Genomic DNA, 15011 nt, shown 5'->3' with positions numbered 1-15011 from the left:
CTAGAAAACCGAGATTAATGGCCATGGGGATCCATTGTGCTGACCACATGACACCCTCTATTCACAAAAGTTGGCATTAACTTCGCCGACAAGTGGCGGCCGCTCGGTCAGTATAGTTCACTTGCTGACTACAGGCTATGGAGTTTGTTTTTCTGTTTGTTTGTCTGGTATTTATACATTGGTGGGAAATTCACAGATGCTTGCACAGGGCTTTTCTTTTGTAAGGTTGCCTGCTTAAGATACAGTGTACTCTGGTTCAGAGTTGATGGGCCATAGCTGATGTGGTTCTGAAATTCATATGGTCAGTTTCTTTTGTATTTGTTTACCTTCTATGATTAATTTAGTTTATTCAGTTCAGAATTCTTCTTAATCTGCAATATTTGGTGGATATTGTCTGTCTACAGATAGTAGAGTGTGTTAATTACTTTAGTGTCTTTTATTGTGAAGTATATTTTCTGAATGTCTTTTTATAACCAGTATTATATTTTCATTGCAGATTATGTTTACTTTGAAACTTCTTCCACATCACCATACCAGATAAGAAGGATAGAAGAATTAAATAAGGTGAGCTATTTTGTTTAATAAATTTCATGTGTCACTAGATCATCTTTGTGGTTTGTGAATATTCTATAATAAAGAATATGTTTCAGTTTTTTAAACAGCTTACATTAGAATATTCATATTATTTTGGATTCAGTTACGTAAATTCAAGAAGTTCTTTGTGACCTTTGTTGTGTCATTTTATCGTAATGAAAGCCCAGCGTATTATTTGATAGTCTCCTTTATTTATATTATTAATCCTTCCAGTTTTAGAGAAATTGATGAGTTTACTTTGTATTAGTATTTATTCACTTAGAATTACTGGGTTTTTTTACTTTTCCATCATCCCGAATTCTAGGAAATACAAAACATGACCTTTTGCAAACTGGACCTCTTTCCATCTTCAGGTGAGGAAGGTGCTCAGTTGGGCCCCTTAGAAAGAGCTAATCTCAGTCACTCAGTCAGAACCCTTTACAATCTATTTATTCACTTGTTTGAATTTAGACAGAGTGGAATATGTTTAAACACTGCAGCTGTACAAAGACAAAAATAACACCGTCTAATGTGACTATTTAAGTTTTATCATTTGAAGACTCATCATGCTTACATGTTTCGATCCCTACAGATCATCCTCAGAGGGCATCAATACTTTTTCGGAAACTACTATTACAATAGATATTAATTATATACATACACATATAATGTCTGAAATGCACAATGTACACAATGTTCAACCTTTCACATTCACAGCAGCCTTTGAAACATGTAAGGGTGATGAGTCTTCAAATGATAAAACTTAAATAGTCACATTAGACGGTGAAAACTTAAATAGTCACATTAGACGGTGTTATTTTTGTCTTTGTAATTGTTAGTGTGATGGACCAGAATGAAACAAATTAAACTGCGGCTGTAGATTACATTTATGCATAGTTTGTTAGCTCTCATGAATTAAAAAATGACCCCAAATTATGAGCAAAATAAAAAAAGCAAGCTTGGGCAGACCTTTGAAATGATGGAAAGATTCTGTTTTGTAATGTCCATTATATAGGCAATGCTGCTGCTCCTGTCAGTTGTGGTGATGATGAGTTTCTAACACACTTTGTCTTTTTGTATAGAAAGCCAGGCTAACATTGTTATGTCCATATAGTCATGTTTTGTGTTGGTGTAATAACGTCTGAATCAGTTGAGAGTTTTGAGTGAAATATTTTTTATTATAAATTTCCATTGAACATAAAGCATGCTGTGAGACCTGGTAAAAGATAATGATACTTTGGAGCTGGGCATGTGAAATTCTGTGTTTAGGTGCTGTAATGTCAATCTAGACCTGTTGTAGGGGCTAGAGTGTAAGCTCTATGTCTTGCCCTCCTGCCCCTTTTCAGTCAGAAAGTTGCAGTATTGCTAGAGCAAACTGATGTGCTTGTGTTCATGTTGGATGGTTTTTCTGTGTTCTGAAAAATGACTATACCAGTTGTCTTTTGGCTGCAGATTACACTGAAATCCTGATTTAGTATTTTTGCATTTATTGAAATCTCATATTTAGCGAATATTTTTCTTCGTATTCTTTGCCCAAACCAAACCCTGGTATGAACAATGCATTATTTTTTCATCCATATAATGAATTTTGATTTAGTAAATAACCCGCATTTAGTGTAAGAAATTCTTGACATAGAACTGACATCTCAGTGTGCTGTGGTTAAGAAGCCTGGTATCCTCTGGGTTGTGGTGCTGTTTAGTTTGGTAAATTGGTACCAGTGTTTTGGATGAAATAACAATCTCAATCTTCAGGATAGAAGAGACCTCCAGAGCCTAGGTACCTACTTACCAGACTACACAGTGTCTACTATAGGATTCTGACGATGGTGTATAACACACTGATATGTTGGGAAGATCCAGTTTCCAAAACGTCGTGTTTTTATTTGTTATCTTAAAAACCAGGACGATGGATAAAGTCCAAAATCCCAACATATCAGTGTACACAGTGTCTCATCCCCAAAGATAGTAGTCTTCATGGTCACTCCCATGAGAACCTCAGACCTCGCATAGTATGATTATAGTTGAAACAACAATTAATATTTACCCATTTGCTCTGCTGGAGATTGTTCTGACACAATTGTTATGTTTATTTCATGTACTTAATTTATTTTAGAAATTAATTTTATGTTACCATGCAGTTATATTTGTTTATGCAAACGCAGGTTAATGAGCTATGTAAAGAACTTATTTTATCATAACTGTATAAAGTATGTCTTATAAGAAGGTGATTAATTTTCTTTTTGCATACCCCCCCCCTTTAAGAAAAACCTCAATTTAGTGGAAGGGAAGCCATTCCTGTAAAGATGCATATGGATTTCATTGCATGTAATGAGTGATGGCACCTTAACCACTTGCTATCTTTTTCTTGGGTAGATCATTTTGACAAATGTGCCAAAATTTCCATTGGTATTGTTGTTGCCTATTCTTGCATTAAAATCAGCTATTAATTACCAGCCTATCAAATTAGTTGACTTATTTTGTTTTTATTGCTAGTGGGGTGGGACTAAGTCCCTTGTACTACGGCCACTTCTGGCCTATTGTACCAGCCCCAGATGATAGGTGAGGGTGATTTTGGAGCATTTGGTGAAATGAAAATTGGCAGAGGAAACCAAAGTACTCAGAGAAAACCTGCCCCAGCACCACACTGTCCACCACAAATCCCACTTGACCAGACCCGAGATCGAACCAAGGCCGCCGCGATGGGAAGCCAGTGACTAACTGCTTGAGCTATGGCGTGGCCTACCACACTTAATTGACTTATCTATATATACATTTTTTGTACTTATTTTGTAAAATGTTGCACCATCTTCCCTTTGCTGTCTATGAAAACATTTATACATATCTAATATGGTTATATAAGCAGTTGTAATGTTGAACCTTCCTTCAGTTGTGCATTCTTCAAAGCTGGTATTTCATGCTTCAGAGCATAGTACTGGTGTATTTATTGCCTCATTATAAACTCATTTTAACTTTTCAGGTGTTCTTTCCAGTTTTGAACAGCTTTGTTTGATGTGTTAATACACAGTCTTCAGTGTCAGTTACTTGGTCATGTATAGTTGAACAAGGGTGTAAAATGCTGGCAGAAGAGAAAGAGAAAGGGAGGGGAGGATTATGCTTGAGAGAGGGGAAGGAGATTCCTCCCAAAAGCAAAATTGGGTTCTGGATCCATTGGCTGTACCATAGTGATTCATATACCTGCAGTTTTTATGACACTGGTTTGCAAGTGAAGAAATGAAAATTATTTCACCTTGTTGGATTTGAGGTTCTCACAGCAGTGAAGGTTATGATTCCATGCTTCAGGGATATGACACTGTGTAGTCTCATAGATGGTTGCCACTGCTGTGTCCATCTTCAGAGTAGAACTTAATGCCCTAGGGACAGAGGTAGCAGGTTCCTGTGAAACATTTTATTCACTTCACCAGAGCAAACCCTGTTAGCTGATGATTAATAAATTGACAGTTGGCATAATTAATCTGGAGGAGATGTTAATTAATAACAATAAGGAATAGGAAATGATCAATAGTCTTTAATACTGAGGTTGACGGTTACTAATGGGATATTTAACCTTTGCTCATTTTAACATAATTGCAGCATACTTTCTAGGAAAGAATTCAGCCAGCTCCAGACAATCCTAATGAATATAATGCATTGACTTCAACAGCTTCTGGATAAGGATCTTAGTTTTAATTATGGGCTCTCTTAGCAGAGATCATTTCAGACATGTTAGTGCTTCTTTTTAAATAAAACTATTTGCCTGGCATTCAGCACTACAAAGTCTGACAAATAAGTGGACTGATTCTATGTAAGAAAAGGTATGGCAGAAATTAGAACATACAACTGGAAGTACTCTTTTCTCTGTACTCCAGTGCACAGCAAATATACCTTACATTTCTAGTTTCTTGGTGTCAGTATGTAGGTGGGAGGATAACATCAACATTAATTTTTAATAAGTAGGTTGTTGTGAATGTGTAGACTGAATTCATCTGGTGAAGGATGGGGTCCAGTGATGGTCAGTGAGTGCAGTAATGACTGATGTTTTCATAAAAGGCACTGAATCTTTAACTAGCTGAATGATTGTTAGCCTCTCAAGGTGGAGTCTGCTCCATGGAGTTAATTTTATGGTCACAGGAATGTGTTTTAACCTTTTAAGTGTAAAGTTTGTCTGCCATTCTTATACACGTTTCCTTTATTAGTATGATGGATATATTTACATATGATAACTATGTATTTGATACTGTATTTGTTACAGTCAGGCATTCCTCTTGGCGAGGTTGAGTTGTCAGCCTTTCAACTTGTATAGCTTCTTTTCCTTTGGAAATATCTTTATATTCCTTCAGTAAATCTGAACTGATGAAAGAGAAGATTATCATTCAATAAATACATATTTACCATCTGATTGTAATGTGCCCAGTTTTTCCCACAACATGTTTCCATCTATTTCACCATCATCTGGTGGGATACTGTATTCATGCAGATGGATATGTAATAAGACCAGGTTTGCAACCCTTGCATCTAAAATAGAAATTTAAGCAGTAACATGTCTCAGGTAAAATATGACACATATTGTGAAGTAAAAAGTTTCAAGTACTCTGTACTATGTGGGCCATACCAATAGTCATGAGCACATTTCATATTAAAGCAAAGGTAGAGGGTGGGGCGCAGAAACTTCCTTTTTTTGAAGGTGAATAAAAGAAAAATTATTGCTGATAGTCAAAATTTATGTTTACCTAATGAACGAACATACTTTAAAGTTTTAAATCATGTAGTTTTAAACAAAATATCTTGAAGGTGGTGGCCACCGTTCTCTATGCACTGATGCAACTGTTTTCTGAAGTTCCCCTCTGCACGTTCCAACTTGTGCACCGGAATTTGGGCTGCTTCCTGCCCAATAACATTCTTCAGCTGAAGCAGGTTTTGTGGGCCGATGTTTAAGAACCTCTGCCTTGCGGTATCCACATAAAAAAATCACAGGGCGTTAGATCAGGTGAGTGTGCTGCCCACGGGATGTCACCTCGAAGCCAGATGAGCTGTCCGGGGAACTTTGCCCTCAAAACTGTCATCGAAGCTTGGGCTTTGTGGGCCGTGGCACCGTCCTGTTGGAGCCAGACATTTCCTAAATGCATTTCTTCAAGAGCTGGTTCGAAAAAGTTTTTAATCATATGTACATACTGCTGTGAATTGACAGTAACTGCATGATTGTCTTCTTCAAAAAAATAAGGTCCAATAACTCCAACTCTCGACAGTGCACACCATACTGTCACCTTATCACTGTGAAGTGGCCTCTCATGGAGCTCTCTGGGATTGTTACCACTCCAATAGCACGTATTCTGCTTGTAGACATCCGGATGGGTGAAAATGTGCCTCATCACTAAAGAAAACAAGTGCGTCAGGGGGTAAAGTTTCCAATAACCTTTTGCACGCCGTTATTCAGTTCTGGAAATCACGTGGTGACAATTCTCGCACAACAACCATCTTATAGAGATGGAAATGAAGATGTTTGTGAAGAATTCGGCGCATTGAACGATTGCATATGTCTAGGGCGACTGCATATTTGCGAGCGGAGCGTCTTGGAGATCACAAAATCGACTGTTGAACTGCCTCCACATTTTCTGGTGTCATAACGGTCCGTTGTCGTCCTGATGATTTTTTCAGCACACTCCCGGTTGTCCTAAAGTTCTCTACCCACAAAACAATCGATTTCCGCTTGGGAACCGGACCTCTGGGCTTAATTCCGAAGTGAGTACAGAACGCATGCTGCACCACCACATAGGAATGGTTGTTTGAAAAATAGGCTTTGACAGCAAAAGCACGCTGCTCACTCATCCACCTCAAGTTTCCTACTGAGGGGTATTAGACAGAAACTTCCGTGACTGCTGCGTTTGCCGAGCCTATCCCCACTTTTCTGTGACCTCCCCTCCCTTCACAATGCGTCTTCACATAAAGGAAGTTTCTGCGCCCCACCGTGTACATGCCCAATAACAGACGCTGTCTGTAGTTTGTTGAGGTGTTCTGTCACTATTCAACGAAATTCCAAGAACAATCCACTCATTTCTGCCAGTGTGTTTGAATATGGCACTGCAGTAGAAGTCCATTTCACTCTTTTGTAATCATGTACTCAGAGTTTGTTGGTCTGCCTCATTTCCATAGTGTTGGTCCCTTGTGATCTTGGTAGTCCCTTAGTCATCTGAAGGGACTAAGTCTGGACTGTAGGGAGGAAGCCCTTGGCAGAATGTCTTTGAAGTAACTGGGATGATGCATATGTGCCCATTTATGCTTGTCTGGAGCGGGGGGAACATAGTGATAAACTTTCCAGTATTCCAAAGTCTTTATCATCTCCTGCATTTCACCCAGAAACCTTCAGTCTTTTGTGATGAGAGCATCAACTTTCTGCTTATTGCATTCCATGGTCGTGATTCTTGGTCACCTGCTGCGAGGCAGATCAAAAGTGTTCCTGTTGTCATCTTTGAAGTTTTCAAGTCACTGTCACACATTGGTAGCACTCATGAAGGAATCTCCATATAACATGGCAAACTGATGCATCATCATTTTCAGCCATTTTGTCACAGTGGATTATGAATAAGTATTTGTGCACATGTGCTGGACCATTATTTGAGATTGCAGAAAACACAACTTTCTACCATGGGACACCTAGACCCAGGTTAATAAAACGTGCAGAAACTGACACGGCTCATTATTTTCAGTATGGCCCATGTCCTACAGCAGTAGATATATTGTGTTTGCATCATTTTATGTTCATACTATCATGGTGGGGCACATGGTAGCATAGTTGGTTGAGGCGCTATGCTACAAGCCGGAAGTTAGTGGGTTCAAGTCCCGATGAGGTCATTGAACTTTTTTCAGTTGACCTAATCCTTCCAGCTGCACTAGGCCCTGGGGTTCACTCAGCCTTTAACAGAAATGAGTACCAGGAATTAATTAAATAATTTTCCTGGGGAGGAAAGTGCAGCCGGCGCGTAAGGCTGACAACCTTACCGCCGTCTTTGAGCCGATTGTCTAGATAGTGTGGGACCCTCAACGTCTCACAACCCTATGGGCCTTCATGGCCTGGTACAGGGATAACTTTACTTTTTACTTTACTTTACTACTCTCATGGTTGTGTCTTTCTCATTATGCATTTTCTAATGTCTCTGCAATATTCTATTGTATTTATGGTTAAGCAGATGGTTCAACTCTTTTCTTCTCTAATGTCTTTGTAGTTCTAATAGTTGTGATGTGGCTATTATCCCCCCCCCCCAATAGTTTTATCTTAATTTACAAGTAAGTTCCCACCACTCTTTATGTAGCCCTATATAAATTAAATTATGTTGGTTTAGTTAAATTTGATTTTACTTTATATTATGTTAGTTTAATAAGTGTAGAACTGTGGTACATTGTTTCTCAACCCAAACTATACTGCAGACCATTGAAATTCTGTAAGTATACATATATATATATATATATATATATATGTATATATATATGTAAGTATATATATATATATACACACACACACACACACACACAACTTTTGTGCTAGATACACACTCTATGTAGAGGGAGCCTTTGAGACAAGGTGTTTGTTGTAATGGGAATAAAAATTTTCTCAACAGTTTATGACATAATAGAAAGTTGATAATGAAGTTTTTCAGACTGGTGGGAATTTGAGGTGGACTGATGGTTGAGAAACACTGGTCTAATAAGCATAAATAAAACATCAATTTGTTGGTAAATGTTATGTGGTTCGTGTGCTAAAGAGGCTCAAATGCATGGTTGTCGTATTGTAAGTTTGTTGGTGGATTTGGGATGGGAGTTGGTAGTTCATGATTTGTACCCTATTTATGATGCCGTGATATTCACATTGAAAGTGAACGTGCTGTTGTGTAGCAGAGATCTTTTATGAGCTTTTCAGCAAGTGTTTTAAGAATTAGATCGAATTAGAACGTGCCATACCTACCAGTATTGATATCTGACTGCAGAGATGTTATGTAATGATAATAAGATCATCCATGATTAGTGCCCAAAGTATATGGTTCATTCAGTAGCAGATGGACATACGTGTCCTCAAGATCAGATGCTAATTTATAACTGTGTATGAGATCTCTGCCCATTTGTATATACGACCCTGTTTAATATGTGTAGTTCAACATGTTGCACCAATCTTCTGTAAATTTTGGTTAATTTTGTTTTATCTTCAGCTCACATGTTCCATCATAGTAGAAACATTGCTTGATGCTGTCTTAGGTTTGTGTGTGCTGTTTTGGATCAGAATGACACAGCAACCAGCATGCATTATTTTACCACTTCATAGAAGGCCTGATATGACTAGTACTACTGGTTGTTTCTAATAGGATGCTCCTGTTTCACTTGCATAAAATTACCTAACTGCATAGCAAACATCACTGTATTGGGTGACTTGAGTGCAGTACTCTCAGGAGATTACAACTTAAACAAGTGCATTTTCACTATGTGCACCTGCATTGTCCATGGCCATTGCAGCCAGAATCAGAAGTTTCACACAGTCGCAGCTAGACTCTCTTCACTGATGATCACTCCTGCTGAAATTTCTAGTTTCAGTTTGTCATTTGTGTATGGATTGTTTTTGTAAATTGTACCTTTGAGAAAACCATAGAAATAATTAGATGGTTTAAGATGTGGAGAGTATGGTGGTGAGCACTACTCATATCTGAACAATTCAGGAAAATGATTAGACGATGCTGTGTTGTTGTCAGAGTGTTCATTGAGCACACCCAGCACTATATTCACAGTGTGTGAGATCATTTCATCCTATTGAAAAAATGCCTATCTGAAATTGACACCCGTTCCTTGGAGAAGTGCAGGAAATTCTTCGTGGAGGATATGGAGGTAACAACCAACAATTACCGTATCAAAAATAAAATGGGCCTGATAATACTGCTTGTTGACAGAACACACAGCACTGCATTTTTCAGAGTATAAGGGTGTCTCCATTGTGTTATGTGGATGTTCACTGGTCCAGACATGCATATTCTTGTTCATTTTGTGAAATTGAGCCTCATCACTAAACCATATAGTTCATGGTACTGCTTGTTTGTCCTCCAAAAACATCATAGTCACCACAGGAGCCAACTCTCCTGTCTGTATTATCCTCATGAAGGGCTTGCTGTATTTGAATTTGGTATGGAAAGAGATTTACATCTTGAGTTATCCTGTATGTTGTTGATGCTCCCAATTTAAGATGCTGAGAAAGATGTTTACAGGTTTCCTGGGCTCTGCATCATTGTGTGCACAACAGAGTGAATGTTTTTTTGGTGTTCTGACATCTTACCAACAATGATATGCCCAATCATTTCAGATTTCTTAACTGACCTGTTCATTGCAGACCTCTTTGCTGCTTTCCTACATTCAAATTTCACTTGGAATTTGTGCTTAATTGTGATAACACTAGCGGCCTAAGTCTGGTAAAATTTTTTCACTAAAACATGTGCTGTACTGTTGAATGTGCCACCATAATACTGCTGCTTAGTGATGTTGCTTCATGGGGCACCATATTCTGGGACTGCAGAACCCCACACACAGTTGGTGCTTGTTTAGTTAGTTAATTATATTAAATTAAAATCAGAATTTATTTTTACTTTTTAATATTCTGAAACAATTTATTTAATGTTTTGGAAGAAACATTGTCCTTGAAGGGATTGTATTCTGAATTACCTGTAGTCATTCAGAGCAGTATGTTGATAACCCTGAGTATATTCTGGGTATGGCATATATGTTCAATTCAGAAGACAAGGAGATGTATTTTGTCCAAAATGTCTTTGAGGGAACCTAATACCTTCAGTAGTCAATCTTATGGAAGAAAAGTCCCATGTATCCAGTTGTATCCCTGATATGGCGATTTTTGATCCCATCATATCTTGGAAATAGAGTTTCAGTAACTCTTTAATGAACACACAATCTGCATCACTATCTGATGGTGGTATACCCTGATACATGTTTTATGCGCAGTATATGTTGAAGGTGTCTGCACACTCAGTTGAGGTTTTATGTACCATTTTTTACCCTTATTTCCTCTCTTTAAGGAAATGTTTTTGAGATCCGCTTCCAGCAGTTGATCCGTTGTTGCATGTTGAATTGTTTTTGCGAAAACTTATGTACCACGCTGTTGCCTAGCAATGATCACCATTATTCGGTTTCCAGCCGCCTTTTCACATTACACCTCCATAAGGCTGCTTGTCCTGAGTAGCATACCGGCGTATCGTTTCTTGAAGGGAAGTGCCTGACTGTGATCGCCTTCGTGAACGGCATCTCCACGTCGTGCTTTCCCGACGCGTCTGCTCCCGGTCTTGACGGCTTACAGCCTTCATTGTTCGTAAGTTAGGCCTTGTTTTTCCCCAACTGCATCCTCCTTAGGGCTGCTCGTATCGAGCACCATGGTCATTTTTTGGGCACACCTCCCACGAAGTGCTTCTGTGACTGGCGGTCTCGACTCGTCCTTACAGGCACCACCTCCATTGGGGATTTGACTGGCACTCTCTCCCTGTGTAAATCATCTTCATGGGCGGCCCTGGATCCCGTCCCTGTGGAGCTATCCACCGTCTGCAGTGGTCCTTTCAACTGCACCGCCCCAACTGTTACATCGAGCCGCTGCTACTTCCCTGTTACCCTTCATGCAAGGGGTTGGTCGCAATCGCACCCCGGGGTCCCGCAGTGGAATTTCCTCTTCACCCACTCTCAGCAGGTTGTGGGTCAAATCCACTGATGCATCGTCGCCATGCATGACATTGAATCCTAGGATGAACTCATCTGTGATATGGGCGGCGAATACCCAAGTTGTTAGTGGGCGCTGCCCTAGAGTTAGTTTTACGAAAGCTTCCTTCAGCTCTCCTGATGCCGTCTACAGGGTCCACCAGGTAGGCAGCTCGCTCTTGGGCAGTCCACCGGTGATGTACGGCTGGGCTATGGTTATGGACGTTCCGGTGTCGAAGGTCGAAAGCTATGCTTTGTCTCCTATCTGTCCTTCGGCGCGTAGACTGTCATCACCATGCTTTTCCGGCACACTAAGAACGTAACGAGGAGGCATTAGTGGTGAAACTCTCGCCTTCTCCGTTTCTTTTGTTTGTCTCTCCAGTTTAGGTCGATTTTCTTATGAGGAAATCTCTGTAGGCAGTCCCTCCCAAGATGGCCGACGCTCCCACTCTGCCAGCGGACGGCTTGTTCCGTCCTGCTACACTCGGTCCTCGGTAAATAGGTCCCCTTGGTGCTCTGACCCTAAATACACGGGCTGCTGCTGTCCTGCTTTTTGTCCATCGTCTCTTCTCGTCGGTTATTGCCCGTTTGTCGAGCGTCGATCCTCACGTGTTCAGCCTCGGTCATCGTCTTCTTTATCTGATTTTTGGGGGCAGTGCTTTAGAAAGTGGCGGTTGCTCCCACAGTACCAGCACATAAGCTTTCCGTAGTCTCTTTGTTCTGTTGGGGGTGAGTGGCTCCTCCAGAATATCCTGGCCATCGTTTTTGGGATTCTGGAGGACTTCCCGGCTGCTGTGTTACTGTCTTTAGCTCGGGGGCCTGATTGAGTGCCTCGCTGAGTATCTTCTTGCCCTCCAGGAGTGTCTTTTTCTGTGTCGTTCCCTTATCCCGTTGGCGAATGAACAAGCCACTTTTTTTTAGTTATTAGGTGTTCAGGCACTTCATCGTGGGCGCGGTGGGCCAGATGGTCAGTGGTGGTGGTAAACTGTTGCAGGTATTCTCTGACGAGCTGGAACGCTCCTGCCAGATGGTACTCACCGTAGCTATTCTCAAGCACCCAAGTAACCTCCTCATATGTCGCTCCGGTAGGGACGCCATGCAGAATGTGGGCAGCTGGCTCATTCAAGTTGGTGATTAGATGTGTGGCTCTTGTGGAGCATGTGGTAGTTGCACTCCGCCGCTGCCTCGAACTGCCATCGTAACACGGCCCATGTTGTCCATCCGTCGAACTTCAGTAGCTGCGCCACGCCTACCTCGGTTCCTGTTTTCCCGCAAGATCGGCATAGAGGCTTCGACTTCTGCTTACTGCGTTTTGAATTCGCGTTGTGCGGTTCATGTCTCCTGAGGTCAAGCTCTTCGTGAAGTCTCCTCTTTGTGCCTGCTATCTCATCGCGGAGGCTCTTGGTCCATGTGTCGATGGCTTGTAAACCAAGCTGCGTTTCTTCACTCTTCGGGTTAAGTGTCTTGCGGTGATCCTGTGTTGGGTGTTGACAGACGACTGGATGTCCTTCACCCGATTTTTAATGGTCTTCCAGTTCGGACTGAATGGATCTTATAGTGCTCCCCCACCCTTTTTTTTTTCTGGCCCTTGTGGCCTTCATTTCTTCTTGGCCGCACTTTATCGGGACCTCCATCTTCCCTTGATAAGCTCCCATCTTTTCATGGCCAGCTTTAATTTCTTCTTGACTAGCCGTAATATCAGTTCTCATATCTTAATGACTGGTCTTTATCGTAGCCTCTTCCAGTTCGGACCGAATGGATCTTATAGTGCTCCCCCACCCTTTTTTTTTTTCTGGCCCTTGTGGCCTTCATTTCTTCTTGGCCGCACTTTATCGGGACCTCCATCTTCCCTTGATAAGCTCCCATCTTTTCATGGCCAGCTTTAATTTCTTCTTGACTAGCCGTAATATCAGTTCTCATATCTTAATGACTGGTCTTTATCGTAGCCTCCGTTCTCTCTTGGATGGCATTCATGACGGTGACCATCTTGGCTCCAATCTTCCCATCCTTTTCCAGATGGCTACTAGATGTTCTGAGTCCTCTGCTCTGTGTTGTTGGTCTCTGTCTAGGCTTCCATCCAGTCTTGATAGGCCTTCATCTTTCCCCAGCTGGCTTACATTACCTCTTGATTGGCTTCCGTCCTTTCCTGAATAGCCCCCATATTTTCTTGAATGGGCCCATCGTTTCTTGAATGGCACTTGTCTTCGTTTTCAGCCTTTCTGTGACAGCTACCACACTTTCCCAGCTCCTCATCTGTCATGTGAGTTTCAGTCCAACCCAACCAGTCTGACTTCAGACACCAGTTTACATGTTAGTGACTAGACATGGGGTTTGTATTGATAATTGGATCCAGTGGACGCTTATAACTCCTAACTACACATGATTGTAACAGTATCACAAATTTACACACACTAAATCACTGCAACTACAGCTTACACAGTCTTCTGTTTATTTTGTCACTAGTCGTTGCTAGGTAGCAGCTCTTAACAGTGGAGATTCCTCATGGCCAACCATGAACTGCCACTGCTCATTTGCAACTCATGACTACCAATTGCTGACCCAAACTTCTGACTGATCAACTTTTTCCATTGGCCCTTGGTATATAGGCTTGGTGCGGACCACGCAGAAAACATCACTTTCAGGAGTTCTTTTGTTGTTGCATGCAGATTCGTTTCTGCTGAAACGTGTGTTCAGTGCCGTTGTCTAGCAGTGACAGCTTCTTGTTCCGCTATTTCGTCTTTGAGCCATTATGTCACAGTGCGTATTCTGCTTGTATTTCTTATAGTCTCTTTCAACTCTTGAAACTGCACAGAATTTTTACACCATCGGATGCTACCGTAACATTGTACTTTCTAATTTCTGAGTTAGTAATGATGATGTATGAGTTAGAAATGACACTGCTGTCACATATGGCTGGGGCCAGATGAACGCACAAAATGTGCCCGTTGTAACGAACGTCATGACGTCCGTTGTAGAAATAAACGAGAGGCGAATGCTACTCTTTCTTCTGGCTCCATTGCAGACAAACTATGCACCACATTCTGCAACTGTGTGGTTTCCTCAGCAACGTCTGTCATAAAGTACATTTGTTGCAACGGACATACTTCGTGCGCTTGTGTGGCCCCAGGCTAATTTGGGGCTCTGAAGTGATCTGTGATGATCAAATCTTTTAACAAATTGGAACCTTATGTGGAAAGTAAAGTGACATTGTGGCTGTGGAAGAAAATACTATAGGTTTCGGTTTGTTGACAATAAGCAATGATCCATTGGTGCTAGGAATGCAAAATTTGGTACAGAGGTAGATTACAGACATACGTACACATCATCTGTTGAAATATTGTTTGGAAGTCAGTGCATGGCAACAGTGTGAACTTGTGAGGTTAATGTAATCTAAATGGAAACCCTATGTGAGCAATAAGTTCATCTCAAATAGTGGTGGCACCAATATAATAGCAGTAAAGCTCTAGGACTAAAAATCCAAGCAGTATGAAAGAGGGCTTTATGAGTATTACTCAGAACCCCTTTTTATACAGAACTGTCTGAGTTATACATAGTAACTAGGATGAACACACAACAGTGAGGAAATTGAGTGTATAGTAAAATTTCGATAATTATTGTTTTTTATCAGAACGTTTTATTGCTTATGTATGTTAAAAAATAATGGTTGGAACAAAACCATAATTTCACCCATGGAAACTGTTTTCTAAGTGACAGTT

The 15011-nt window shown here is 40.7% G+C and overlaps 1 protein-coding gene across 5 annotated transcripts in view; it reads left to right on the top strand.

The window, feature by feature from the left end:
* LOC111866421 (metastasis-associated protein MTA3) overlaps positions 1-15011 on the top strand; it is a 267249-nt gene that overhangs the window by 17267 nt on the left and 234971 nt on the right. For all 5 annotated transcript variants that reach the window (XM_023855357.2, XM_023855355.2, XM_023855356.2 and 2 more), the window contains exon 2: positions 497-564. In XM_023855357.2, the coding sequence (XP_023711125.1) occupies positions 497-564 (68 nt within the window). The remainder of the gene's footprint in view (positions 1-496; positions 565-15011) is intronic.

This window comes from Cryptotermes secundus, unplaced genomic scaffold (assembly GCF_002891405.2).
Source record: "Cryptotermes secundus unplaced genomic scaffold, Csec_1.0 scaffold193, whole genome shotgun sequence".
Taxonomy (NCBI): domain Eukaryota; kingdom Metazoa; phylum Arthropoda; class Insecta; order Blattodea; family Kalotermitidae; genus Cryptotermes; species Cryptotermes secundus.
Note: the sequence above shows the minus strand (reverse complement) of the source record. Positions and strands in the feature narration are given on the sequence as shown.